The sequence below is a fragment of the Otolemur garnettii genome, unplaced genomic scaffold (assembly GCF_000181295.1).
Source record: "Otolemur garnettii isolate 467f Iridium unplaced genomic scaffold, OtoGar3 scaffold00049, whole genome shotgun sequence".
Taxonomy (NCBI): Eukaryota; Metazoa; Chordata; class Mammalia; order Primates; family Galagidae; genus Otolemur; species Otolemur garnettii.
Genome location: NW_003852444.1, coordinates 5,437,295 through 5,464,745, shown reverse-complemented (window position 1 = coordinate 5,464,745; position 27,451 = coordinate 5,437,295). Strand labels below are relative to the sequence as shown.

The 27,451-nt window shown below is 38.5% G+C and overlaps 1 protein-coding gene across 2 annotated transcripts in view; it reads left to right on the top strand.

The window, feature by feature from the left end:
- Positions 1–17,170, top strand: part of UBN2 (ubinuclein 2) — a 76,423-nt gene extending 59,253 nt beyond the window's left edge. The window contains exons 16-18 of one of the 2 annotated variants that reach the window (XM_003791580.3): positions 5,951–6,182; positions 7,201–7,290; positions 11,295–17,170. In XM_003791580.3, coding sequence (XP_003791628.2) covers positions 5,951–6,182; positions 7,201–7,290; positions 11,295–11,344 — 372 coding nt within the window. In that variant the 3' untranslated portion in view covers positions 11,345–17,170. The remainder of the gene's footprint in view (positions 1–5,950; positions 6,183–7,200; positions 7,291–11,294) is intronic. The other variant, XM_023514204.1, reaches the window with a different exon arrangement.
- Positions 17,171–27,451: the final 10,281 nt, after the last annotated feature.

The following is a 27,451-nucleotide window of genomic DNA, read 5'->3' as shown; positions in this document are numbered from 1 at the left end:
AAAAAAAAAAAAAAAAAAAGAATACATTATTCTATTCTAAGTCTGGTTATTGTTTCTCATCCATTTATCCCAGGTATTTTGAGAACTCTTTCTTATTCATGTCTCTGTCTTCCGTATCATCTTCTGCTGTTTTTATCTGTCCGCTGCTGCTTTGTATTGCACTTTCTCAGATTTGTCCTTCATATTAATGATTTGGCTTTTTTTTTTAATCCCCTGTAAATAAAACATGTTGACTGTAGGTAAGTTTAGAAAAAGATAAAAATCACCTGTTATCCCAACACTATTTTTACTTTGTAGATACTTTCTCTCTTTTTTTTTAGACAAGGTCTCACTTTGTCACCCTCAATAGAGAGCTATGACATCACAGCTCACAGCAACCTCAAACTCCTGGGCTCTTGCCTCAGCCTCCAGAGTAGCTGGGACTACTTGCACCCTCCACAATGCCTGGCTATTTTTAAAGACAGGGTCTCACTCTTGCTCAGGCTGGTTTCAAACCTGTGAGCTCAGGCAATGCACCCACCTCAGCCCTCCCAGAGTGCTGGAATTACAGACGTGAGCCATCAGGCCCAGCCTCCAAGTAGTTTCTTAGTCTCTTCAAGAAAGTATGTTTTTTTGTTTTGTTTTGTTTTGTTTTTAAAGAGACAGAGTCTCACTTCATCACCCTCGGTAGAGTGCTGTGATGTCACAGCTCACAGCAACCTCCAGTTCTTGGGCTTAGGTGATTCTCTTGCCTCGGCCTCCTGAGTAGATGGGACTACAGGCGCCCACCACAACGCCCAGCTATTTTTTTGTTGCAGTTTGGCCGGGGTTGGGTTTGAACCTACCACCCTTGGTATATGGGGCCGGCGCCCTACTCACTGAGCCAAGAAAGTATGTTTTATATAATACTCTTTTCATAACTAGCTTTCTATAGAATATATAATTTTATGATGTACAAATTTGGAGGTTCTTAAATATTCTTAGAAAACGTAACTTATTGATTTACAGAATTCTGGTCTGAGGAAGTGTTCTTTTTTTTTGTTCTATCTTCTGTTTATCTAGTGAAAGAATTTTCCACTGCTGTTTATAGAGGTTTCCAGCTGTTCAGAATAGTCTAAGGGTTGATATTCAGTATACCTCTAACACCCAAATCACCACTCTGCCACAAATTTAGGCTTAGGAATGACCTGAGTCCAGATTTCTAATGTAGAACAAATTCAATTAATTGGTACTTCATTAATCAAAACCTAGAACTAAATGTTTTCTCTATATAATTTTACTTTCATCAGAAATAAAATAAAAAAACAAGTTGATATTAAGAATTATATGTTAAAATTTAAGTTATGTATAAGGTCTGAGAGTTTATCCACATTATATTATCTTTATTGAAAAGTTGATTCTTTTTAAAATCAGTCTTTAATTTGGTAAGTGAAAAGATAACAAAAACAGCAGTTTACTGCTTCGTATATTCCTTCCTAGTGTTAACTACTTTTAACTTTTAGGTTTTCCTTCTCTGTATTTTAAAATAAGAAGTAATAAATGAAAATTCTAAATTTTATCAATTTGGGGGGTTGTTTCCCTAGAGTTAAAAATTGCTTTTTATTTTTATTTGCTTGGTTTTCTTTGAACGTAAGGTCAAGTCTTTCTTCATCTTTGTCATCTATCTCCAGAATCTGTCAGTTCTATTTTCTTCCTCCAGAACCTTCCTGTATTTGATCATTTATCCCCAGAAGAACCTGTATACTAATAAATAATTGGTTTGTCAGCATGGAAACTACTTGGCAAAATCTGTATATCTAAAAAGTAACTGCTCCTTCCTGGTTTTCTTCCTCTCCTGCTGGCTTTATGACTTATAGACTCACGTGTTCCCGCCTTTATATCTGATATGTTTTTTTCCCCTGTCTTATTGATTTGATGGAAGAAAGGGTTAATAATTGAATAAGGTGGTTTCTACCCTTTGGTGAACATAGCGTCTCATTGAAGTATTATCAGCTATCTGGTGGCTTCTAGATCCTGTCTATAGCTCTCCAACACTGAAAACAGATTTGCTATCTGTGCTTGCAAAACGTTCACCTCCTGTCTGAAAGGCATTAACAACTATCTGCTCATTTGCAGAATGAGAATGATAGGTCCTTTAACAAATGGCAGAAGGTAAAATCTTTTTACGTTCAGGTTATTAGCTCTACCTGCTTCTATTTAAGGACTTTCCACCCAGGGGTTTCCTCTTCTTTCTTACCTTTCAACTTATTTTCTATGAATCCTGTCTTTGCCACTTTATAATTCCAAAAACCAACTGTTCCTTAAACAGATGTTTACTAAGTGTTTACTGTGTGCCAGGCACTCTTCTAGGTGCTGGGGAAGTAGTGGAGAACAGCATACTCAACATCTGCTCTCCTGGAGCAGGTATTCTAGGTAGGGAGATAAGTAAAACACGGAATGTTTTAAATGTGGTTAAGTGCTATGAAAAACTAAAACAGGATAATATGAAGAGTTGATTGCTGCTGATAGAGAGGAAAAGATAGAGGAGTCAGGAAAGGCCTCTTTGAGGAGGTAGCATTTGAGATGAGAATTGAATAAACAGAAGCCATGTGGAAAGAAGGGGTATAATCTACCAAGGGCAATAAGGTGAGACTCTTTCTCTAAAAAAAAAGTCTAGGCCGTGGGAAACCATGATGTGATGGCTCTGAGCAGGGAAAAGAGCCGGTATGGCTGGACTGTGGGAGAGACTGGTAGGGGGCACGAGGTCATAGAGAGACCAGAACCATACCTTAGAGGACCTTGTGGGCCACACTGAGGTCCTTAGATTTTATTCTGTGTTCAGTGGAAAGCTATTGGAGATTCTCAAACAGGAGAGTGGTGTGGTATGATGTACATTTCAAAAGATTACTCAGGGTGGTATGGAGATTGGGGGCAAATGCACTCACCAAAATAAAACATGCGTTTTACAAAAGAATTTCATGCCCACTATGAGAAGAGCAAATTTTCCTTTCATATTTTCCCCTGGGGATGAAATATAGAGGTCATGGAAAGTATTTTTGATAATTGGGGCATTTTCTGAACTGTTTACCTTCTTCATGCTGACAGCTGCTTCTGTATGCTCCCACGTGATATCAACAACAGAATACCCCACTTCTGACAAGTCTCCATCTTTTAGGGTGGAGAAATTTACAAATGCCCGTGTCACATATAGATTATCTGACGTTTCAATTTAGATTTATAAACAAAGTGGATGTGGAAGTTCTTTTAAAGTATAAAAAACTGGACAGTTGTGGCAGGGTTTTATTTTTTATTGCTAGTACTCAAGTTATTTAATTTTGTAAATTGCCCTAATTTACATTTTCCATCTATTTTAATGCTTCAATTAGACTCCTCTAGAAAAGCTTTAAAGTTCTTTTTATGGGCAGTATTTCCTTAGCAGGGACTCCATTTGGGGCACATAGTCTTGGGGAGTCCTTATCATCCTACGGCTGCAATAGAATTAGAATTAAAAAGGAGAAACAACTCTGTTAACTTTTAAATTGACACACGGTTCTTTCTGTCCTAGTTGCTTGAAGACATTATTTCTAATTTGGTGACTTTTTCCTTAATGCATCCACTTTGTATATCCTGGTTGGTATAGTAGAGGAAGGAACTGTCAAGTGAGAAAAGCTGTTAAGACCTAGCATGAAGTGGTGAAGATTTGTACTTAAGTGTGAGAAAAAGTTTTGGTAAAAGAGTGGGTTTTTTGACTGTGAGCTCATCTGGATCTTCATTTTATGATGTCTGAAAACTAAGGTTTCAAGCCCAGGTGGCTGGAAAGAGGGAACTGCTTCATGATAGCAGTTAGCAGAACGTGGGGGAGGTGAATAGAGAAGATGGTTTCAATTTTGGATATATTTGGTTGGTGAATGTTAGATTTCCAAGCAGAATTATTCAGTAAATTCTTGGATAGACAGAATGGAGATTGAAATAAGAGGCCAGACTATGTATATAAACTTCGGTGATAGCAGGTAAAGGAGATAAAGGAAAGTACATAAAGGAGGTCGTTTGAGAGGTAGTGGAAGAACCAGAATAGAGAGCTTCTTGAGGTTTGTTTGTTTTTTTAGCAGTGACATGCACCCTAAGGTGTACAAATAGATGATGCAGCATCTATGTATGGGAAAATTTTTCTCATACATTAAGAAATAATCATCTCTTTGTTAATCATGTATATTAGTAGAAGTAATGCACAAAACTGACAAGAGTTACCACTTATTATTGACATAAAAATATTCAGAGAATTCAGTTTTCCTTAGCAAATTTAGAACTATAAATTTTTTATTTTATTTGTTTATTTTTTTGAGACAGAGTCTCATTATGTCACCCTCTGTAGAGTGCTGTGGCCTCATAGCTGACAGCAACCTCAAACTCTTGGGCTTAAGTGATTCTCTTCCCTCAGCCTCCCAAGTAGCTAGGATTACAGGCACCCGTCACAATGCTTGGCTATTTTTTTGTTATTGTTGCAATTGTCATTGTTGTTTAGCTGGCCCCAGGTGGGTTAGAACCCATCAGCCTTGGTGTATGTGCCTGGAGCCGTAACCACAGTGGAATGGGTGCCAAGCTAGAACTGTACAATTTTTGACAAAGGAAATTTGGATTAGGTAAAGGAAGGCTACAAAAGGAAACTCACAGTGGCAGAAACTGTAACAGATGGTATGTGGTACTGAGAAAATGTAATTGTATCAGATCTTTGTTGATAAGTGCACATAGAAAGGGAAAGAGTCAAGGCTCAGCCCTGCAGCACAAACACTGAGCCATCAGGTTCCAACCTGGCCGGGCCAGCTAAAAAGAACAATGACAACTGCAACAAAAAGGCGTTGTGGCGGGCACCTGTAGTCCCAGCTACTTGGGAGGCTGACACAAGGGAATTGCTTAAGCCCAAGAGTTTGAGTTGCTGTGAGCTATGACGCCATGGCACTCTACCCAGGGTGGCATAGTGAGAGTCTGTCTCAGAAAAAAAAAAGAGAGAGAGAAAAGAAAAGGAAAAAGTCAAAATGTGAAAAAAATGTAATTATTGTATAGAAAATTGTTCAAAGAATTAAAGTGGTCTAAGGAGTATATTTAAGCAATTTCCCAACAAAAGCTTATCAGTGCTAGCATATTTCTCATTTAAGTGATTTTATTCCTAAACATGGCATCAAAGCCGAGGTAGGGAAGTGTGAAAATGTTCCCTCGTTTACCTTTTACCTTAGGAAGTCTAATTTCCGAAAAGTAATTGATGGAAATTAGCTTTCTGAAGTTGAGGAGAAACTAGAAATGTGGATCATGGAAAGTGTTATTCAGTATGTTTGCTATTAAAAGGAAGACAAATTAATTGTTGCTACCAAGTTGGGGAAGAAACAGAGTTACAGGGTTGTTGTAAAAAGACAGCAGTCTGTATCTGAGAAGGCAGAGGAAACAGAAAAAAATTGCTAGATGTTTATAACAGAAAGTTCCCCAAGGTGGGATTCCTGGTGTATGTGGGTCAGCTGGTTAGGTCTGGAGGAAGAACATCCAGCATGGCCTCACCTTTTTAAGGTGGTGCGACGGGAGTAAAGGAGACAGAGGCTGGAGGAACGGGCAGTAGTAGTCCAGAGCAGCAACTGCCAGGACTGTGCCAGGAAAGTTTTATAAGGTAAATAGAAAGAGAGCATTTTCAAAGACCCAATTGAAATTACATGCCGTTATTTGCTTGTGGTTCAGATCTATGGGCTAGAAGCAAAATTGAAGAGGTGGGAATTTAAGGTTATGTATTAGTAGAATCAGAGAGTGAATGCTTATTAATGTAGGCACCATTGAAATGACAGTTAAGGAGTCAACAGAGGTAATGACAAGCCTGTCTCACAAAGTTTCTATCAGAACAGATGTAAAACACAGTCTTGTGCCCATGAAGGTACATAGTATTATATAAAGTAAATCAATTTAGGTGAAATACTTTATTACTTATGTATTTTGACCCCTGGTTTCTGCACAGTCCACAGCAGGAGCATCATTATTGGCTAATGCCTCACCTCTGACTCTCATGACATCACCTTTGTCTGTAACAAATCAAAATGTGACTCCTTTTGGGATGCTGGGTGGCCTTGTTCCAGTGACCATGCCCTTCCAGTTTCCCTTGGAGCTACTTGGCTTTGGAACGGACACCGCTGGAGTGACAACCACCTCGGGATCTACCTCAGCTGCTTTCCACCACAGCCTAACTCAGAGTAAGTGGGGCGTTTTATTTAGTTGCCTGTCTACTTGACAGAACAGGAAATGTCTCAAATTTATTCTAATTGAAAATAGTCTAATTGGAGTTAATAAAGATTATAGGGGTTTTTTTGGGTTTTTTTTTTGAGTCCCTTAAGTGTCCCCCTGGGTAGAGTGCCCTGGCATCACAGCTCACAGCAACCTCCAACTCCTGGGCTCAAACGAGTCTCCTGCCTCAGCCTCCCAAGTAGTTGGGACCGCAGGTGCCTGCCACAACACCTGGCTATTTTTTGGTTGCAGCTGTCATTATTGTTTGGCGGGCCCGGCTGGATTCGAACCCGCCACCTTAGGTGTATGTGGCTGGCGCCTTAGCCACTTGAGCCACAGGTGCTGAGCCGAGATTATAGGGTTTTTTTAAAAAAAGAAATGTGGTTTATTTCTTCTGTACATAAATAGTCAAATTATTGGACCCTGGGTCCAAAATTATTGTTTTTGTTTTTGAGATGGAGTCTTGCTCTGTTGCCCTGGGTAGAATGAAGTGGCATTGTCATAGATCACAGCAACCTCAAACTCCTGGGCTCAAGCCATCCTGCTCAACCTCCGTATTAGCTGGAACTATAGGCATGCCCTACCAACTCATTTTTCTATTTTTGCTTGCTTTTGTTCAGACTGGTCTTAAACTCCTGCCCTCAAGCAGTCCTCTCACCTTGGCCTCCCAAAGTACTAGGATTACAGGCCTGGGCCACCATGCCCAGCCCACTCTGGGGTTTTATTTGCAGTTTTAAAATAAGCCATCTATATACCACATTTCTATTTTAATGAAATTTAAAAGAAGTAGTCAAATTTGTAGGGTTATTTGTATACACACGTAAATTCATACATGTACTTTTTTAAAATTTATGGCATTAGTTTTAGAAGAACTTTGAAGTCAGGGTTGTGCCTACATTAGATAAGTCAAATTATTTTCAGTTTTGATCTAAGAGAGCTCAAATCTTGATTTAAATAAGATGATTAACAGGTCTGTTTTCCTCTCAGATTTACTAAAGGGTTTACAGCCAGGAGCTCAGCATGCAGCAACACTTTCCCACTCACCTCTGCCTGCACACTTACAACAGACATTTAATGGTAAGAAAACCACCCATTTCTTCATCTCTTTATTATTTGTATAGGTTTATAGATATCGGATTATACTTTTTTGAAATTAGTGTGATTGGAATGACAAAGGTTGGAAAAAGCAAATTTTTATATGACTGAATCTGAATTGGCAACAAATTCCTTTTAAGAGAAAGGAAATAGCGAAATATGACATAGGGACAGAGCCTTTTTGAATGTGTTTATTATATAGGAACGATGAATAAAAAGAAGATTCATAAGGTAGTTAACAAAAGTTATGTACAATAGTTAAATTTATTAAAAGCTTACTAAATGCTAGATAGTCTTGCAACTGCTTGCATGAATTAGCTAACTTAGTCCTTACAACAAGCCTGTGAGTGATAGATGATGATCCCCTTTTTAAAGACATGAAACTGAATCAGAGAGGTAAATAACTTGCCCAAGGTAGTTGCGAGTAAGTGTTGGATCTGCCATATAAATCTGGCTTCATGGACTGTATTCTTAACCATTAAATTTCTCTGCACCTTAGCAGTAATTAGATTGAAATGAGCCAAACTGTACACATGATGTGTTTATAGCACATCTGGATCACTCTTAAATCTGACATTAGACAGTGGGCTTGTACATAACATATTGATCTCCAGCTTCTTATTCTCCCCGGAAGTTGACCTTCATGGACTACTAAGATCATTCTGAAGCCCATTTTCAGGATCTGTTGAACAGAAATAACTGCTTAGCTGCCCATGTAACTTTGGAAGTTCATTGAGGCCTCCCTGAGTTTTGTGTTTTGGTTTTTTTTTGTACACTACATGAAAAATGATCTTGAAACCAGTTTACCACTGACCACAAGACGGAAATGGGAGCTGTGTAGCAATTTTGAGGCAACAGATTGTCATTAATCCTCTAAAAGACCTAAGTGAACCACAGTTGTATAAAATAAGTAACACAAAGTAGGCACAACTGTTAGCAGTGCTGATCTTCAACTCCTTGACTCGGTTTACATGCTAAAGGAGAATTGCACTGTCACTAAAGCAGTGTGTACAGCTGCTTGGTGTTGGGAATCCAACTGAGGCTCGTGTGTTCATGGTGGAGATTGATGTGAATGTGACCACCTACCAGGAATTAGATAAGCAGAATTCTCATAACTCAAAAAGACCCTAGTAGTTGGTTCTTAGGTGAATTATCATACTGTCTAGGTAGCACCACTGTTCCAGAGGGAAAAAGGAAATATGACTGTCAAATATTTTCCTAATTGAAGCTTAAAAATTTAAGATTTTTTTAAAACTTTTTTTTTTTTGAGACAATCTCACTTATGTCACCCTCGATAGAGTGCCATGGCATCATAGCTCACTGTAACCTCAAACTCTTGGGCTTAAGTGATCCTCTTGCTTCAGCCTCCCGAGTAGCTGGGATTACAAGCACCCACCATAACATCCAGCTCTTTTTTAAGATAGGGTCTCACTCTGGCTCAGGCTGATCTTGAAACCACCCATGAGCTCAGGACAATTCACCTGCCTCAGCCTTCCAGAGTACTAGGATTACAGGCATGAGCCACCACGCCTGGCCTATTAAAACATTTTAAAGTGTAAGTCACTAAACTTGAGAACCAGTTTTGGATTTTTTAATTCCAGAACTGCCAGTTTGATCAAGCTTCTTATTTGAAAATCATTTCTCTAGCTCATAAACTGGAAACAATGTTTTTAATAGATTCTTATGAGAATTTAATAAAATAATTGAATTTAATAAAAAAGAATTGATTTAAAGGTTATCACATGTTATTCAGTGTATAACCAAAGTTCAATTAATGTTAATTCTCTTAATTTTATTTAGCTAAAATAAGAATCAGAAAAATTTTTCTATAAAGGACAAAATAGTAAATATCTTAGACTTTGTAAGCCATATGGTCTCTCATGCCACTACTTAACTCTGCCTTTGTTCCCCAAAATTAGACGATATGTAAATAATGAGTGTGGCTAAGTTCCAGTAAAACTTTATTTACAAAAACAGATGGTAGACCAGGTTCGGCCCTAGAGCTGTAATTTGCCAAACTGTGGTCTAAAAAATCTCAAAGTTACTTAATATTTTATTTTGCTAACTAACCAAAGCTTCCTTGAGCAAAATTCCATTCAAAAACTACCATGCAATTTTATGAATTTATACCTAAGACCAAATAATTTCTAGAAATGCAGTTATGTAATATCTTGCTATGAATGGAAAAGCCTTAGATGATGACAACAAAGTTATGTTAGTAGTATTCTGTTTATGCAGATTTTAAAATAATTATCTTGTTTCATTGATACATCTTTTCTTTAATAGAAATAGTTTCTTTGTTTTATTTTTTACCACGTTGATTTAGATATCGTACAAGTGGACCTGGCAACATGACTTTTATGATTTCTTCCAGCCTAAATGTTCTATTACTGTGGCTCAGCACCTGTGGCTCAAGGGGCTAAGGCGCCAGCCACATAAATCTAAGGTGGCGGGTTTGAATCCAGCCCGGAACTGCCAAACAACAATGATGGCTGCAACCAAAAAATAGCCGGGCGTTGTGACGGGCGCCTGTAGTCCCAGCTACTTGGGAGGCTGAGGCAGGAGACTCACTTGAGCCCAGGAGTTGGAGGTTGCTGTGAGCAGTGAAGCCAGGGCACTCTACCCAGGGGCTCAGCTTGAGGCTCTGTCTCAAAAAAAAAAAAAGATTCTGTTACTATAATACAGTAATTTGTTCCTTTTTAATCTCTGCATTTCTACCATTCCTGCCTCTTCCCTGAGACTGAAGGTTTCCTTCCCCTTTTCTCTCAGGCCTGGATTGTCTTTGGGGCTTTATTTTTCTTGCTAAGCCAATGATCTGTTAAGAGACTTTGTCTGTGTTTCATTGGGTTTCCAGGTCATTGGACCATACTCTTGCCTGGGTATCCCCTTTGTCTGTCATCTCCCCAGTTTTTGTAAGTAATTTAGCTGAGATTTAAACGGCGTTATCAGCATTTTCCCCACAAACATTTAAACAGCAGTATGTAAAAATATAAACCATGTGGGCTGGACACAGTGGCATGTAGTTTAGTCCCAGCTACTCAGGAAGCTGAGGCAAGAGCATCCCTTGGGGCTGGAGTTTCAGGCTGTGGTACGCTACGATCATGTCTGTGACCACTGCTCTCCCTCCTCGGCCACATAGCTGCGACCCTTTCTCTCAAGAAAAGAAATCATTGTTCTCAATAGCAGACAGGGACCAAAACAGACTTGGCTGGATTTTTTTCACTATTAGTGTGCTACATTTGTTTACTTAAATAATTGGAAATGAATTTGTCAAATGCTATATCCTGTCAAGAAATTTAATTTCGGCTTGGCGCCTGTGGCTCAAGTGGCTAAGGCGCCAGCTACATACACCCAAGGTGGCGGGTTTGAATCCAGCCTGGGCCCGCCAAACAACAATGACGGCTGCAACCAAAAAAAAAAAAAAAAAATAGCCGGGCATTGTGGCAGGCGCCTGTGGTCTCAGCTACTTGGGAGGCGGAGGCAGAAGACTCACTTGAGCCCAGGAGTTGGAGGTTGCTGTGAGCTGAGATGCCACGGCACTCTACCCAGGGGGACAGCTTGAGGCTCCTGTCTCAAAAAAAAAAAAGAAAAGAAATTTAATTTCCATTACAAGAAAATGATCTTACCTTCTGAAGGGATCAAAAGATGTAGGGGTCCCTTAAAATGTGGGAATTGTGTCTTCTGGTTCTTTTATAATCCTCTCTCAGCATTTGATGTAATTGGCTATCAGGGAAATGGTAAATACTTGTTGAAATAATGTTCAGGACACTGAGAACCAACTGAATCACAGTCGTTTGAAATAAGAGGATCATTGTTGAGTTTTTATATCCTTTATGTTTTATCAACCTTATAATATCATATGGTGTGTAAGATATTAAAGGTTAACTTTTCAGAGATGTCATTCTCAAGAAATTAAAAGTTAATTGTTCTTTTTGCTTTCTTTTTCTTATTTTTTATAACACACCAATTTAACATTTGTTTTCCAGATGGAGGCCAAAGTAAAGGGGACAGTAAATTACCACGGAAATCTCAGTGACTTCCCAGCAAGCAAAGGAGATGAAACATTTAGTTGGCTGATGGAATCTACCTGATGGGAAAGTACTTATGTGGTCATAGGGCTGCTGTTTCTGTCAATGTTTACATTCTCTCGTCCCAAGCACTGTGGTGAGGAGGAAAAGGAAAAGAAAACATTACTTGAGCAAAGCCAGGTGCAGGAGGAAGAAATGCTTTTGTGCAAAATCAGTGACCTTTGGTCTCTTCTAAAGAAAGAAAGTTAACATATTAACTGACTTGAGAGAGACTCAGTTGTCAAACCCACAGATGTACAAATTTTAATTTTCCCGGGGGAGAAAGAAAGAAATCAAAAGGATTTGGGTAAACTTCATCCATCCTGGGGGTTAGATCTGAACACTTACAGGGACATAGGTACATAATAAAAGTCAGTAGATAATTAGGCCAGTTTGTCAGGAATTGTGAATCATGTCTATTCAGGTGACTGTGTAGCAAACTTGCCACAAAAAAAAAAAAAAAAAAAAAAAAAAAATTGAATGGCTCTGTCCCATATAGACAATAGCTGAAGAATATCGTACCCTCAAAAATCCTGAGCAAACTTGAATTTTTTCCAGTGTATAGTGACTCCCCATATAAATCAGTGGACTAAAGATGCTTTGGGAAAGTTATTTTAGCACAGTGATATATATTAGTAAATCTAGATTTTTCTCAAAATCAGAAAGTTGAGCCTATTGTTCTTAACAGAAAAAACATAGAAGTCCCCTTTTTGTGAAAGGGTCAATTTCAACTTTCATTCAGAAGCAGGTACTTAACTCTTCTTCAGGGGATTTGTACATCTGGTAACGACTAGTTATTCTTACGTCCTTTCTTGATGTTAAAATATGACTGTGTTCAGATTTTTTTCTTAAGAAATGGGGAGCTTTGATACACGATGCTGCTTTGTTGCTCTTAGTGTTTGCAGTGACATGCACTGTAAGTTTCCCTTCAAATTCACTTCACACCTCCTTCTGTTCTTTTAATGATGGGATTTCAGGTGATGAGGAGCTGTTGATATGAACAGGTAGAAGCGTATGCTTTGTTTCTTCATTGGTCATTCATATGGTATGAATGTGGCTTCTGAATTTTTAAGATGATATGTGGATCATTAGGAAAGTTTTGAGATACACAAAGATCATGAAATGTAAAATCCACGCACATGAAAGCAGACGTCCTGCCAGCAACACCCACAGCGAGCAAGTTGAAACTTGCTGGCTGCAGCAAAAAGGGCGCTGTTGACCACATTTCTTAGAAGTGAAATAATGGATAACACAGCCTATCTCAAAACTTTGATGGTGAACCATGTATTTTAAAGGGAGGAATTATATCAGGATAACAATCACAGTGTATTTTTACCCCCTATATCCAGTGTAGTGGAACTGTTGGAGCATTTGGGATCCTAAAGCTTTACTGATACTCAGAGTATTGATAGGTGAGTAAACCTGCTGATGGTAAGACTTCTTAGTAATTATAGCTTCCTTATGCAGATAGGATATTCAACAAAGGATGTTAAGGGAAAAATTTATAGTTCTCTTTGGGTACGTTTGATTTTTTTTTTTAACCTCTGGATCATTCTAGTATCTCTTGTTTTTTAAGTTTCTGAATGTTTTCAGACTATATCCAATAATGGTCTAAGCTCTAAATAGTATAAACTTGGTCCATTTATAATGACAGACTAACTTAAAAGTATTAGACTGGTAGTACTAAGATTTCTTGCATTTGTTTTTATTACATATTACTCTATACTGTTAAGTTTATTCAAATAAGAGTATTAAACAGACCCTTTTTTCCTTTGTAAACAAAAGTCCCCAATAGCCTACAGGACTGTGAATAAATAACCTCAGGTCTGTTCAGATCTGTTGCCTTTATTTTGACTTCAAAGTCACATTGGCTTGCTTCATAGCAAAAAAGTTAATGAATAACTGAAAACTTTAGTTCCAAGAAATTGTTACAGGAAGGGGAAAGAATTATTATTTCAAAGAATTCATCAGTATAATTTCTTGCTTCTAAGAATTTATTTTACCAATAAAACAAATATGGGTGTTGGAGGATCTCAATAGATAATTTGAAAGGATGCTGGGGTGTTGTAGAGATTTGCCTTCAATCCCGGATGTCTGATTGAAGTTGGCTTAATTTTAACTGGGGAACCTAACCCAATTCTTGATTTGTTCCAGTGTAGTGGGCCTCTTATGTTTATTTGAAAAATAAAGTCTTTGCTAATATTTAATACTATCTGGGCAAATTATGGGAGTTTTCCTTTAGGAAGTTAGCCTTTGTTTTATTTCTCATACCAGGAGAGAATCAAAGTGCATATTAATCTCTCTTCCTCCTGATGATTATATGTGTATTTGTATGTATACACACACATATGTGTATTCATATAAATTACTAATTTGAATCAAAACATAATTTCTTAAATCCATCAATTCTGAATCATGCCATATGAAAATTCCTGATGACTTTGTCATCATTAGAAAAGAACAGAATAATTAGTTCTTTCCTCCTGTATCATTTTATACTAACCAGTAAAAATATCTGAATGTCCTTGGCTCTAAAAATATAATATAGAGATTATGTTCTATTCTCTTCAGTCTAGAGTCTTTGAGGACTGTTGTGGGTTCTTCCCCTTAACCCACCCCCATTTCTACTGACCACTCACATCCGTTTCAATGAAGACTTCCCCTTTTATGTTGTACAAATGAGTCCACCATACTTATATATCTTCATAGACAAAGTAGGTCTAAGAGTTTCTACATGTAAATATAAATATTTCTTTTCTAAATCATAACATTAAAAATGGTGTCCGTACTTTATGGTCACCCATCTTTACAGTTTTTATTACTAGAAAACAAACATATAAATTGGTTATTTTTTAACACAGAGACTTGTGACTCACACTGTATTTTTGCACTTGAAAATCAAATTATGTTATTTTTGAAAATGGTAATTGGAAAGGATATCTATAGAACAATGTGTATTTCTGAAGAGCATTAGCAACATCCAGATGCAGAAATGATCAGCACACTTAATTATGTCCCACTCAGCGGGATTCTTGATTCAGGAAGATTAAACTGTTTGTTTTCAACTGTCTTATATTTTAAATTGCCTTCACTGATATATAAGCTGTTACTGTACATACAAGTTAATCCTCAGTATTCACAAGCAATAATGGTCAGCAGAGTCGTCCTCAGAGACAGCAATGCTGAGCTTCAGTTGGAGACTGGGAGCAAAGTGTCAAGCTCATTCAGAGCCTCCAGAATAATTGCAAGCAATAATTTCCTTTATAAATTAGTTCTTATAACTCTTTCTCATATGCTTCTGAGATCAGATAGTAAACAGATCATGATTTTTAAAACAACCTGAAGAAGACAGGTTTGGGGAAAAGAAGTGAGGTTTAATCTTTAGTCACAAGGTCCTGATATTTTGAGGAGATCAGAGTATTGTGTTAGTACATTATTTCTTGCCCACCACCCCTTTGATGGATGTTGTTAGCCCAAATTGCATTTTCTTACATTATAGATGTTGAGTAGGGTTTATTAAATCACCACGGTAAAAGGCAGAACCGGGCAACATACATGTTTGGATACTGTGGGTTTGACACCTGTTTGAAAACAACTTACTGGAAATGATTTTTCACCCAGGATATTTTTTTTCCCAAAGCAGATCTAAATTGTTTACTACCCAGGGTTGGAAAGGGCAGGCACCACTAGTCTTTCTCTGCTGGTGGCCCTCTCCCACACCCATTTCCGCCTCTACTTGGTTCAAGACATTTTCTGAAATGAAAATTCTACTGTTACTCAAACTGCCATTGATATGAGAGCTCTGTGTCCTTTGGGATCATCTCTTAGAACTCCAGTTATCTATCATATTTGCTGCTATGTTTGTAAGATGAACTTTGCCTGTATTGGTTGACTTTAATCTAATTTACAGTTCTTTATTTCTGAAAGATTTTGTCCTATGATTTGACCCATGTATTGAATTAGGAAACTTTATTTTGGGAGTGTATCATAAAAGCACACTGGTCCCTATATTGTTTTTATCATTTAGGTTTTGAATTTGTTTGTCTTTGTTTTGTTTTTTAAGTTGGAAATAGAACGAAAAAATCTATAATTAGGCCAAACTTGAGAACTTTCCCTGTGCTTCAGCACTATAATTTCTGCTGACCTAATGTTCTCAAAAGAGACACTTTTACCCTCTATTGTGCATGTTTGATTGGTTTCTTTCTTTGTTTTATTTTTTGCTTTTGGGGGCTTTTGTTTCTGTAATAATAAAGCAGAAGAAAGTGCAGTAGTAGATAAATGATCACAGACATGCAATTTTATTTTATGAAGTTTTAATGGGAAAAGTTTAACTCTGTAAATCATTTCTTAGCTCTGGTAAAGTGCTTATATTACTGCTCTGAAACATCCTCAATTCAGGCCTTTGTCTTTGTTAAGTGCCTTTTTCTTTCTTTTTTTCCTCTTTTGAAACTGTTCTCAGATAAACTATAGGCTAAGGCAGGGGATTCAAGAGGAAGAATCTCAAACTTGCCACCACCATGTCATGCTGTCACCCTCTTTTCTTCATTTGGATATATGTCTAAGATCCATATATCCACACATACATCTATATAAACGCAGTAGCTGCTGTACCATTGCATCCTTTCCAGACACCCCCACCAGTGTTTGCAAAGCCTCTGCCTTGTTTATTCCATTGCTTTTAGTTGATTGAAATAGGCAGATTGGGAAATTATCTTTTCACAAGATGCTGTCTTCCCCTCTTGAATACCTGTTTGTAGAAGTTAATAACAACAAAACATATATACATATACATATTAAGTCAGTTATTACAAGTAAAATAAATGTAATGGACTCATTGACTATTCCTGGGTGTAACCCACTGCTGTATGCCCTTCAAACTAGGCATAAGCAATATTGAGAAAGCATTGGAATAACAAGTATCTTGTGGGTGAGATTGGTAGGGTGTACTGTGGTAGGTGAGACTGAATACATGGGAGGGCTGGTGTCACAAGTGTGGTATGGTATCTGAATCAGTTTTGTAGGAAGTTAGCAGCTTTGTCCGCATCAAAAGTGTATCATTTCCTTTTGGGAAATGATTTTTGAAATCATATAGCTGCATATCTGTTAAAAGGTTAATAAATTTAGAAAGACTTCCGATACTGAGGAAAACACTCGTATAATCTATAGCATTCTTGAGATATCTTCCGTTTTCTTTTTATTTGCCAAATGATTACATTTGGCTTAATCCGATTTTATGATTATTTAGATTTCTCCCTTGAGCAAAATAACATAATCTTCAGCATCTAAGATTCATCTGTTTCTTGTTTAAAACAAATAAATGTGACATGTTAAGGGAGACTAAGTTGAACCATCCCTCACACCCAGTACAAATGTGTCTAATAAGTGCCCCCTTTTTAAATAAATTCTAATTGGAAAGAATAGACTTATGGCTAAAAAGGAGAAAGCACAGGCTCCTGGTAATATAGCCTGATAGCAAAACTACTGTCAGGTGCCAGAGTTCATTTGCAAGTATTACTCTTGAATTTTACTATGTCTAGGGGGGAAATCACTTAACCTTCGTGCCTCAGATTACCCATTAGACGATTGGGTATAATAATATTCACCTACCTCCCAGGGATATCAGAGACTTTACTATTTCAAAAATATTTTGAGTTTTTCTAAAATGTCCTATATAAGTAAAAATAGTATTATCATCTTCCTGCAAAGGCTAAAAAATGTTTTCCTTGTGATGAGTATAAAAAGGACCCTATGATTTTTAAGTTCAAAAAAAAAATCACTGGAATTCTAATTTAGATACATATTTGTTATTTAAACATATTATATATGCAGTGAGATAAAATGTTTAGTTTCAAGTTAACAAGGGGGGGGAAATGACACTAAGTTTCTTAATTATAAGTAGTTTTTTTAGCCTTTTATGGTGTTACTACTTGTGTGGTTTTTGCCAAGGTTGTGGAGCTGAAGTTAGATAAAGTTTGAATGCTTGGTTATTGAATTTGATAAGTGATCCTGAAAGTTGTAACTGCCTCGTTTTCCATCGTCTCAGTCTAATTTCCTTATATTACTTGTTTGGTGACAGCTAAGCTTTTTGCTTTTTCAGAAAGAGCAGAAGTCTCCTCATTTTTGCTAATCATGAGACTGTGTACTATTCCTGTAGGGGGTGTGTCCAGCTCTGCACTCAAGGGGAAGCACTACACACAGCTGGCTGGGCCGTCTTAGCCAGTCTACCTTTGTAATTCATGCTTCTTCAGTGTGAAAGAGGGGGAGCCCTCAGCCGCTTAGATTGTAGGAAAACAGGAGAGGGAATGCAAGATTCACTTCCTTGCTGGGGAGCGTTGGGGTAGAAGGAACATGTTTTCCCCAATTCCCAGGAGGAAATGAAGGTCATTTTATCCCACCATCCAAACCTACATATTAAGTAGTACTACGTAGAATTTTTCTTTTATCATTTGAAACAACAGGAAAAAATGGATGCTGCAAGTTTTGGATGCTAAATGCTGAGCACCGTTTGTTGGAGTATATGTATAGATTTAAATTGTAGAGCATATTCAGGGTCAGAATGAAGAAGACACAGGGTGAAGAACAAATTTCATCCAGCTCACGAGAGTTAGGAGAAAGTACCAAGCCCTAGCAGACAAAGCATCTGGGTTAATTCCCAGAACTGGCAAAGGCCTAGTTAATCCCCAGTAAGATGGGGTGAGGGTTTTTTTAATCATTTATTGGATTTTTGTTGCTTTTCCCAGATAAGGCCTTAGTAGTAGCCTCTAAATAGCAACTATGCAGATAAACATACTCCTTGTTTTCCACGTTGTCCTCTTTTTCCATTCTCAAATAACAAATGTGAAGACCCAAAGAAATAAGGCATAAGGGTTTGGTTGAATGTGTGTTTGTTCCTCCAAGGAAGATTAACACAAGCAGAGTGTTTGTCCTAAAATGTGAACTCTATATTCAAAAACTACAGACCCTTTCATTGGTGCAAAACTATAGTTAGTATCGTGGAATGTCTTTGGGTTGTTATGATAAAATCATCCCAGTGTTCAATTCTGACAAGGTTTTAGATTTTGTGACACAATGTTCAGGTTTATAGAGCTGAACAAGTGGTCAAACTCTAATTAAAAATAGCTTTGAATATTAATATTGAATTCTTTCTTCATTTCCTTTAGTCTATATCTTCGTTAATCTGAACTCTTAAGTTAACCATTTAATCAGCCAATTACTACACAAGGCTGTAAGTTTGATATTGTTAGAAGTCTGGTCACACTGTCTTTTAATCCTTTTCTTACTCTGGTGATCTAGTCTGTGTCCCCATTGAACCTGAAAGTAAAGCCTGTAGGCCTATTTCAGGAGACTGTAACATCCCAGCAGAAGACCCAGGCAGGGACTCTCTTAGGATTTTATTTAGACTGCCTTTAAATAGTTTGATACTAAATTACATTTTTCTCATAGACTCCCAAAGTACAATTTGCTTGAAAGTAGCTATTTGTGATCATTATTTTTAATTTCGCCATATTGTAATACTTCTGCTTCCCAATCTTTCCTGTGTATTTCCATTTCGTAATGGGTTAGTACTTAAACTCTGGACATATTTCCAAACTGTTACCCAAACAGGTCAAGAATGGTTTTCAAAAACCTCATGAGTGTAATTTGGGTCCATCTGTGTAGGACTTAGAGTCAGTGGTTATCACTGGCAACTGGATTTGTTTTTCTTCTCCTTTGTATTAAAAAAGATTTTGCTACTATATAATGTGATAATAGCTACATTTCATGCCTTCCCCTTGATACTTTTCAAGGTTATTCAAAAGAAATGCAGACCCTTGTTAGAGGTTCTTATTTCTCATAATCATATGCCTTGCTTTTTTCCATATTTCCCCAGATAAGCCTACTTTGCAAATAGGCCACATGAATCCTTAGTACAACTTTTATGTTTGTTCCTCAGAAAACTGTCTCTCTATTTGCTCTCATTTTGGTAATGATAATACAATTATATTGTCTTAAATGTGTTTTAAATATTGTATAATCAAGCACTAAGGGAAACCTCATTGAAACATAAACAAAACAACTTTTGCCCAACATAACTTTGAAATACTTCTGTTTTTGAAGTTAACTGCTCCATCAGTCCTCAAAGCCTATTTTGGAAAGCATTAACCACTCCTAGCCAGTGGACATGCTTTTCTGTGTTATGTCCTACCCTTAAATTGTCAGATCTTAGCTATCTTGTATTTCCAATCCTTGCAGCCATAAACTTTCTTCCTTTTTGCTTATCTCCACTGTAAGCACGAGGATATTTTGCCCTTTGTCAGAAAATTGGGTTTTCTTTACCATAACTGCAATTACCAAGGATTATCCCAATATTGGTTAAGAGACATTAAAAGAAAGAGAAGTTATTCTCGGGTAACAAAGGTATTACTGTTTTTAATAGTTTGAAACTTGGCCAACTTTGGCCACTTTTTTTTTAAAGTCTTGGCTATGCCCATGTAATTAACCACATATACTTTCTGAGACATGCAGATGATCGTGGGACCCTTCCACCATTGTAGATTCCCAGCCTACAATGAGAAAATAATTTCCTCTGATCCATGGCCACCCTCCAGAGAAAAGATTCAAACTTTGCACTGTCTTTTTATTGGCTATCATTGAAAAATTATTTATTTTAGAAAGTATCAACAATACCAAATTGTTCTTTAAGGAGAGTATGTAACTTTGGGGCTTTCCCTTGCTAAACGCTGTTAGACTTAGAAGAAAATAAATCTCTGGCTGGTAACAATTCTGTGGCCCAAATAATACAAAAAGTCTACCAAGGAACTAAGTGATAAGTGTTTTCGTCTTTTATTACAAGCAAGAAAGTCTATTTGCAGTTGTAAACTTTATTATGAAACTGCAAACCTATTTGCTATAACTGATTGGAAATGATGATTCTGATTTTTAGTCTGGGTAAGCACATATTTCCAACCTTACAGTATGACTTTTGATAAGGAAAAGACTTTTGTTTGGTAGCAAAAGGAAAAACAGGAATTTTATACAGTAAATGTTCACTCTCCAGAGGAACTTCCCTCCAGTTGTACAACTTCCTCTTACTGGCCGCCTCCACACTTAATGTAAATGCCAACACGCTTCAAAACTAGTCTTGAAGGAGACTAAAGAATTGATCCTCTAGGTAAAAGGCTCGAATCACTGTATTGGATTTTCTATTAGGGAGGTGTGTTTGCTAACTTGAAAAGATATACTGTATTTCAAATAAGTGTATGACTTAATATTTTGGGATTTGTTTTCCTCCTTTAAAAACTGGACCTGAACACAAGCTTTGAGTTGATATTTGTAATAATCTCAGGACCTGAAAGATTGTAGCATTTAGTGTGTCTTAAAAATTATGTACTGTACCAGCCATGGATTTTTGTAAATATACCTGTCTCCCTTTTTTGTATTATTTTAGTAAAAAAATAATAAATTTAAATAAAAGGGGGTGGTGACGACATGTGAATGGGTGTGGGTATGTATGTGTGTGTGTTTGCATAAGGCTCTTTTGAGAAGAACTGGTGCTTGTTTGATTTCCAGCTCAAATTGGAGCAGGAATATGGACAAACTGCTGCTACTGAACCCTGCACTGAGCCGAGGTATTTCCATTTCGTCCTTTTCCATTTGGATGATTGAATGCTAGTAGCTACCAGGAAATGACTTGGGAGTCAAAGTCCTCTTCCCACTGCCATCTTGCTTTTGCATTCCCGATTTTACATGCCCTTTGGACTTTAATAGGAAAACATCTGAAGCTTTGGGGTTTGGTGGTCTCTGGTGACAAGAAAGCTCTTGTCACTCGTCACTCTTTCCTTAAAATTAAAAAAGAAAGGGATAAATTTTTTAACAAAAAACAAAAGAATCAGACATTTCATAAAAGCCTGATGAATTTTGGATATGTGAGAGGGCATAAGCATTCCTAAATATGAATCTGTGAATTTAGTAAATTCACCCTATGGATATACTCCTTCAGTGCAGGGATTTTTGTTCATTTTTATTTTTTTTGCAACAGCCTTGCTCATATTCCAGGTGTAGCTAGCAAACCCCTGTTTTGAAGCAAGAGCCTTATTTGATTCAGTGTAGATGTTTCCTGTCTATCCTTTGTGACAGGGCCTTTTATGCGTGTTTTTTTCTTTTTTGTATGTGTTACGTGTTTGTTGTATTAAATAAAGAGGAATGTACATATTATTCTCGTGTCTGTTGTATTATTGAGTTAACTTGGATTTTGATACCATCTTCATGGACAAGTGTGGTGGCTCGCACCTATAATCTCCACATTTTGGGAGGCTGAGACAAGCCTGGGCGACAGAGTGAGACCCTGTCTCTTAGGGAAAAAATTGCATTCTTTCAGTAGTGGTTGAATATCTGTTGTCTGTATGGCACTGTGCTAGGCACTGTGAGATACAGAAATAAAGGGCACAAGCCCTACCCTAAGTATATTCACAAACAATTAGCAATCACCTGAGTCTTTTAATGAATCACGTTAAAAGATAATTGTACAAAGTTTGTCAACAAAAGTGGTCCTTTCCCAGCTGACCTTTGAGTTGGTGGATAAAGGGAGAAGGGAGACTGGAGCAATGTAGACAGTCTTGGTCAAATGAATGGCACTTGAGGTGAGCCTCCAGGGATGGGCGGGAGGGGCAAGAGTCGGGAAGCAGCAGGGAACAGGCAGTCTGATGTGAGGTGTGTTGGGGTAGCAGGGACAGGCAGAGTGTGCGAGTGAATGTGGCTCATTAGGTCCTTCCTTTAGGGGACAGGGTGTTCGCGTTCAGTGATGCCACCAGGGTCAGGGCTTGACATGTAGATGTGTGGGTTGCTACTCACAAGAAGGGACCATCTTTTAAAGTGTTACTTAGAGAAGACTTCTAGGAAAAGTGTTCTTAGAGAAAAATAGGAAAAAAATCAACCTTAGAAATCCAGGTGGTCTTGGGGTGTATTTCTCACTTGGAGTGCCAGAAATCCAGATGGGAAATGGGTAAAGGGTGGAGGGATAGCAAGTTGGCAGAGAAACTGGGCAGCTTGTCAAGTACAAGTGTGTACATATGTATGCATAGAAAATCCTGAAAAGGATATATACCCCAAATATAAAGGGTGGTGGTGTGGGTGCTTTTGCTTTTGCTTTTTGTTTTACTTTAAGTATATTTTCAATATCTTCTTGTCATAAAGATGAAAAGAATTTCAAAAGGGCATGGTTCTTATGTATTTGGGGAGAAGGGTGGGCTGCAAGTGCTTTTAGCTAACAGTGAAGGGCAGTTTTGCAAAAATGTCTTGGGAGTAATAGCTCAAGATAATTTCTTTACTTTTTCTATTAAATCATAACTGTGTACATGAAAGCATTTATTGGGTACAATGAGCTGACTTGATATACAATGTGGAATGCTTACACATGTATTACACATGGGTACTAAAGTCAAGACAATTTTTAACAACAACAAAGCCTTGTTAAATAATTTGGCTACCCTAAACTGTGATTTCACCAACATGTAAATGTAAGTCAACATGTTAAAGGTATTAGAAGCTTTTTAACCTATCATTTCCCAAATAGTGTTTGACCATGGAACATTTTTCTTGTAACTCCAATTAACATTTAATTACGTAAGGCGTGTAAAGCACTTAGCACAATGTCTAACACAACTTTACTATCATTTATACTCGTTTTATTATTCTATAAGTTTAAAAGGAAACTAAGAATACTTTCTAAAGAGAAAAACACACAACCTGAGCAGTTAAAGGATTTCCGAAAAAGCTAATGATTTTAGAGAGCCAAGGAATAATTCTCTGGCGTTGAACTGAGTAAAAGTCAGCTGTCCAGAAAGGGGGTTATTCAGAAGTCCAGAAATATCTGTGAAGCAGAAAGTATGTTTTACACTTCACCATGGAGAAAAAAAATGTCCGAGCAGAGCTTAGGCCCAGGAAAGTGTGGCTGGTTTAGAAAATGGCACAGGCTCGGCACCTATAGCTCAACCGGCTAAGGCACCAGCCACATACACCTAAGGTGGCGGGTTCGAATCCCCAGCCCGGACCCGCCAAACAACAATGACGGCTGCAACCAAAAAATAGCCGGGCGTTGTGGCGGGCGCCTGTGGTCCCAGCTACTTGGGAGGCGGAGGCAGGAGACTCGCTTGAGCCCAGGAGTTGGAGGTTGCTGTGAGCTGTAATGCCACGGCACTCTACCCAGGGGGACAGCTTGAGGCTCTGTCTCAAAAAAAAAAAAAAAAAAAGAAAATGGCACAGAGGGCCGGGCCATCTGGGAGGCCGAGGTGGGTGGATCACTTGAGCTCAGGAATTCAAGACCAGCCTGAGCAAGAGTGAGACTATCTCTTAAACTAGCTTGGCGTTGTGGCAGGTGCCTGTAATCCTAGCTAGTTGGGAGGCTGAGGTAAGAGGATCACCTGAGCCTGAGAGTTTAAGGTTGCTGTGAGCTGGGATGCCACAGCACTACCTGGGCAAGAAAATGAGACTCTGTCTCAAAAAAAAAAGAAAACGGCACAGGGAGCAACAACTACAGGTGGAACTGGAAGGCAAATTAGCAAACTGGTGACAAAGCTGTTTTGTTTTACAAATGTATTCTAAGGGGAAAAAATGGACTTGTACAAAGGTTTACATACAAGATTGTTCATTACAATGTTGCTTATGGTATAAAAGTTGGAAACAATTTAATGCCATGATAGAGGGGATTGGTTTAATAAATTAATATTAAAATTTTTTAAATAATTCAAAATGTTCACGTATTAAGTGAAAAAGCAGCTATAAATGTAAATATGTGTGCACTACATATGCATAGAAAATATAGAGAGTATATACATATATACTCTACTATGAGTACTGTGTTTTTCCTTTTACTTAAATGCATTTTCAATGAATGTGGATGAATAAGTTATTTTGTTTCTGTTAAGATGCAAATAGGTGGACTTGGTTGAAGAGAGGGAGAAAGAAAAGGGAAGGAAGTTCTTCCCGTCTCATCACTGGAGAAGGAAAGAGAAAAGTATTCCACCCAGACCCCATGAGATCCCCAAAGTGGATTTGACTTGGAGGAAAGATACAATAAACTGCTTGGTTTAAAATAAAGATTTTTTTTGGACGAGATTATCCTTGCTTTTGGTGGAACAAAAATAGTAGGACGTACATAAGTATCCAGTGAACACAAAGCAAGTCTTCTCCCTGGGATCCCAGGTCCCCTTCCCCAGAGCACAACTACCAATTTCTCCAGTTACAAGCAGAAATACGTACCTGACTCTTTAATATAAATTTAGTCTATGTATCCACTGTACTGTACCTAGCATTTTTTCTGTTTTTGCGGAGATTATTTCAAATCAGTACAGAGAGGCCTCTTTTTTTTTTTTTTTTTTTTTTGAGACAGAGCCTCAAGCTATCCCCCTGGGTAGAGTGCCGTGGCATTACAGCTCACAGCAACCTCCAACTCCTGGGCTCAAGCGAGTCTCCTGCCTCCGCCTCCCAAGTAGCTGGGACCACAGGCGCCCGCCACAACGCCCGACAATTTTTTGGTTGCAGCCGTCATTGTTGTTTGGCGCGTCCGGGCTGGGGATTCGAACCCGCCACCTTAGGTGTACGTGGCTGGCGCCTTAGCTGGTTGAGCTATAGGCGCCGAGCTGAGAGGCCTCTTTTATGAATAGCTGCATGGTGTTCTGTAGTTGCCGTAGCTCCTGTTGCGGGCACTTACATCAGTACCTATCGCGAGTAGAGCCACAGTATCCTTAGTACACGTATCACAGTCTATGTGATTGCAAATAGACCGTCAAAAGTTCATTTTGGCATGGACAATAAATGGTCCAACACGCTAGGTTTAAAAGTCAGTGTCTGGAATCTGACCTTGCTTCCTCTACCTATGAAACTTTGAGAAGGACTTGAGAAAATAAATCTTAAGTGTGTTTTGAAAATTGGAAACAATGGCTTGGTGCCTGTGGCTCAAGCAGCTAAGGCGCCAGCCACATACACCTGGGCTGGCAGGTTCGAATCCAGCCCAGGCCTGCCAAACAACAATGATGGCTGCAATAAAAAAATAACCAGGCATTGTGGCAGGCGCCTATAGTCACAGCTACTTGGAAGGCAGAGGCAGGAGAATCAATTGAGCCCAGGAGTTGGAGGTTGCAGCGAGCTGTGATGCAACAGCACTCTACCCAGGGTGACAGCTTGAGGGTCTGTCTTAAAAAAAAAAAAAAGGAAAGAAAATTGGAAACAAAAGCAAAAGGCCTGACTCTGGGTGCACCAAGGGTTGGGTTACATTGCAAACAAGATATAATAGACGCCTTTTGAAGGACAATGACAACCTCATCTCATGCAATTATGCTCTGATGTGTCACAAGTATCCTTCAAAAACAATAATGCCTCATCAATACGTGCCTTGATGTGGCTTGTTTTTCTGTCTCTGTGTGTATTTACCTCTCCTATGTCGCTGTGTGTGTCCCTTCAACATTTCCCCCACTACCTTCTCCTAGCAAGGTGGCATAGAATGAAAGAAAACATGTCAACATTAGACAGACGTGGGCTAACAAGGCCCCGCTGTGAAGCTGTGTCACTTTAGACATAATTATTGACCCCTTCAAGCCTGTTTTCTCCTCTGTACAGTGATAAGAGCCCATGGTGGGTGCGTAACTTGCATTAGAGACAAGGTATGGGAAGCACATAGCATAGTGCCTAGCACATAGTAAGAACTTACAGACGGTGGCTGCTATTATTCTGTCTCTTCTCTGTCTTCTTACTTCCTAAACTTATGCTTCCTCTTGCTCCCCTGATTTTCCAAAATACAGAAGTGAATGAACTCACAGTGTTTTTTAAAACCTGGCATAGAGTACTGCTTGATGTATAGTCATAGGTAAATGCCAGCTAAAAAATTCTTTCATCAGCGTGTAGGAAATCCCTGGCTCAAGAAGCAAAGGGAATTTTTTGGCTTATATGACTGAGTAGTTGTAGAGGTGACCCTGATTTTGATGAAACACTTTCTCCAGTGATTCCGCAGCACCAAGATCCAGCTCTCTGCACTCCTCCATGCCAAGGGCAGGCTCCACAGGCACTGTCTCTCCCTTTGTAGCCAAATGCCGACTGTGGTTTCAAACTGTACATGAGTATAGTTGTATTGTGTTGAGCGTGTGTTGTGTATAATTTATTTTTCACTTCCTTGTACCTCGAATACAAAGCAATGCATTAATAATATGCCTCGATTCATAGCACATGGTATCAGTATGAGATCTCCTTCCCTTGCTCCAGTGTACGTGAGGCTCTTCCCTCTCCTAGCCCCCCCTTGGCTCTACCCTGCAGCCGCCACCACTGTTACCTTTTGGATACATGCTCTTTCTTAATGCACACACCCTTCTAAAATAAGTAGAAGGTGCTTTGTGTATATGCAATTTTGATTTGTACAAACATACCGGCTCTATTTCCTACTTTTCGTACCTTCTTAGAGTCACCCTTGTTATTGTTTGCACATCTGGCGCATTGCTGCTTACGGCTGCAGAGAGTGCCCAGTTTTACACACCTGTCCCCCTGACGGTGGGAACCTCACTTGCCTTCAGTCCCTTGTTATCACACACAGGCTTATAACCAGGGCTCCCTTCTGCAAACTGCTTGTCCATCTCTTTTGTTCATTATGCGATTGTGTTTTCTGTTTTTGTGGTTGTCGTAGACCTTAATCTCTTATCAGTTTGAGATGTGTCAGTTACATTAGTCTGCTACTTAATTTTGTCTGTGACATGCATTCAGGAGCAGAAATCCTCACGTTTTTAATAGATTGGATATGACTTTCTGTGATTTGTTTTTGGGGGAGTTTGTTCAAGAAATACTGCTCTACCCCTAGACCGCAAAGATATCCTCCTGCATTTACTCCTTTATAGTTCTCTCCTTCACCGTCTCATTTATTGTTGTCCCCTCTGGACGTTGTGTAACGTGTGGGCCCAGCTTTATTTCTGTGTTTAGCGGGGCCTCAGCACCATCTCGTGTATCAGCACTTCCCCCACTCATACATGTATGTGCTAACGTTTTTGTCATATGTCAAGCTCTCATAGGTGGAAGGGTGTATTTCTGAACTCTATTCTGTTCCTTTTTTTTTTTTTTTT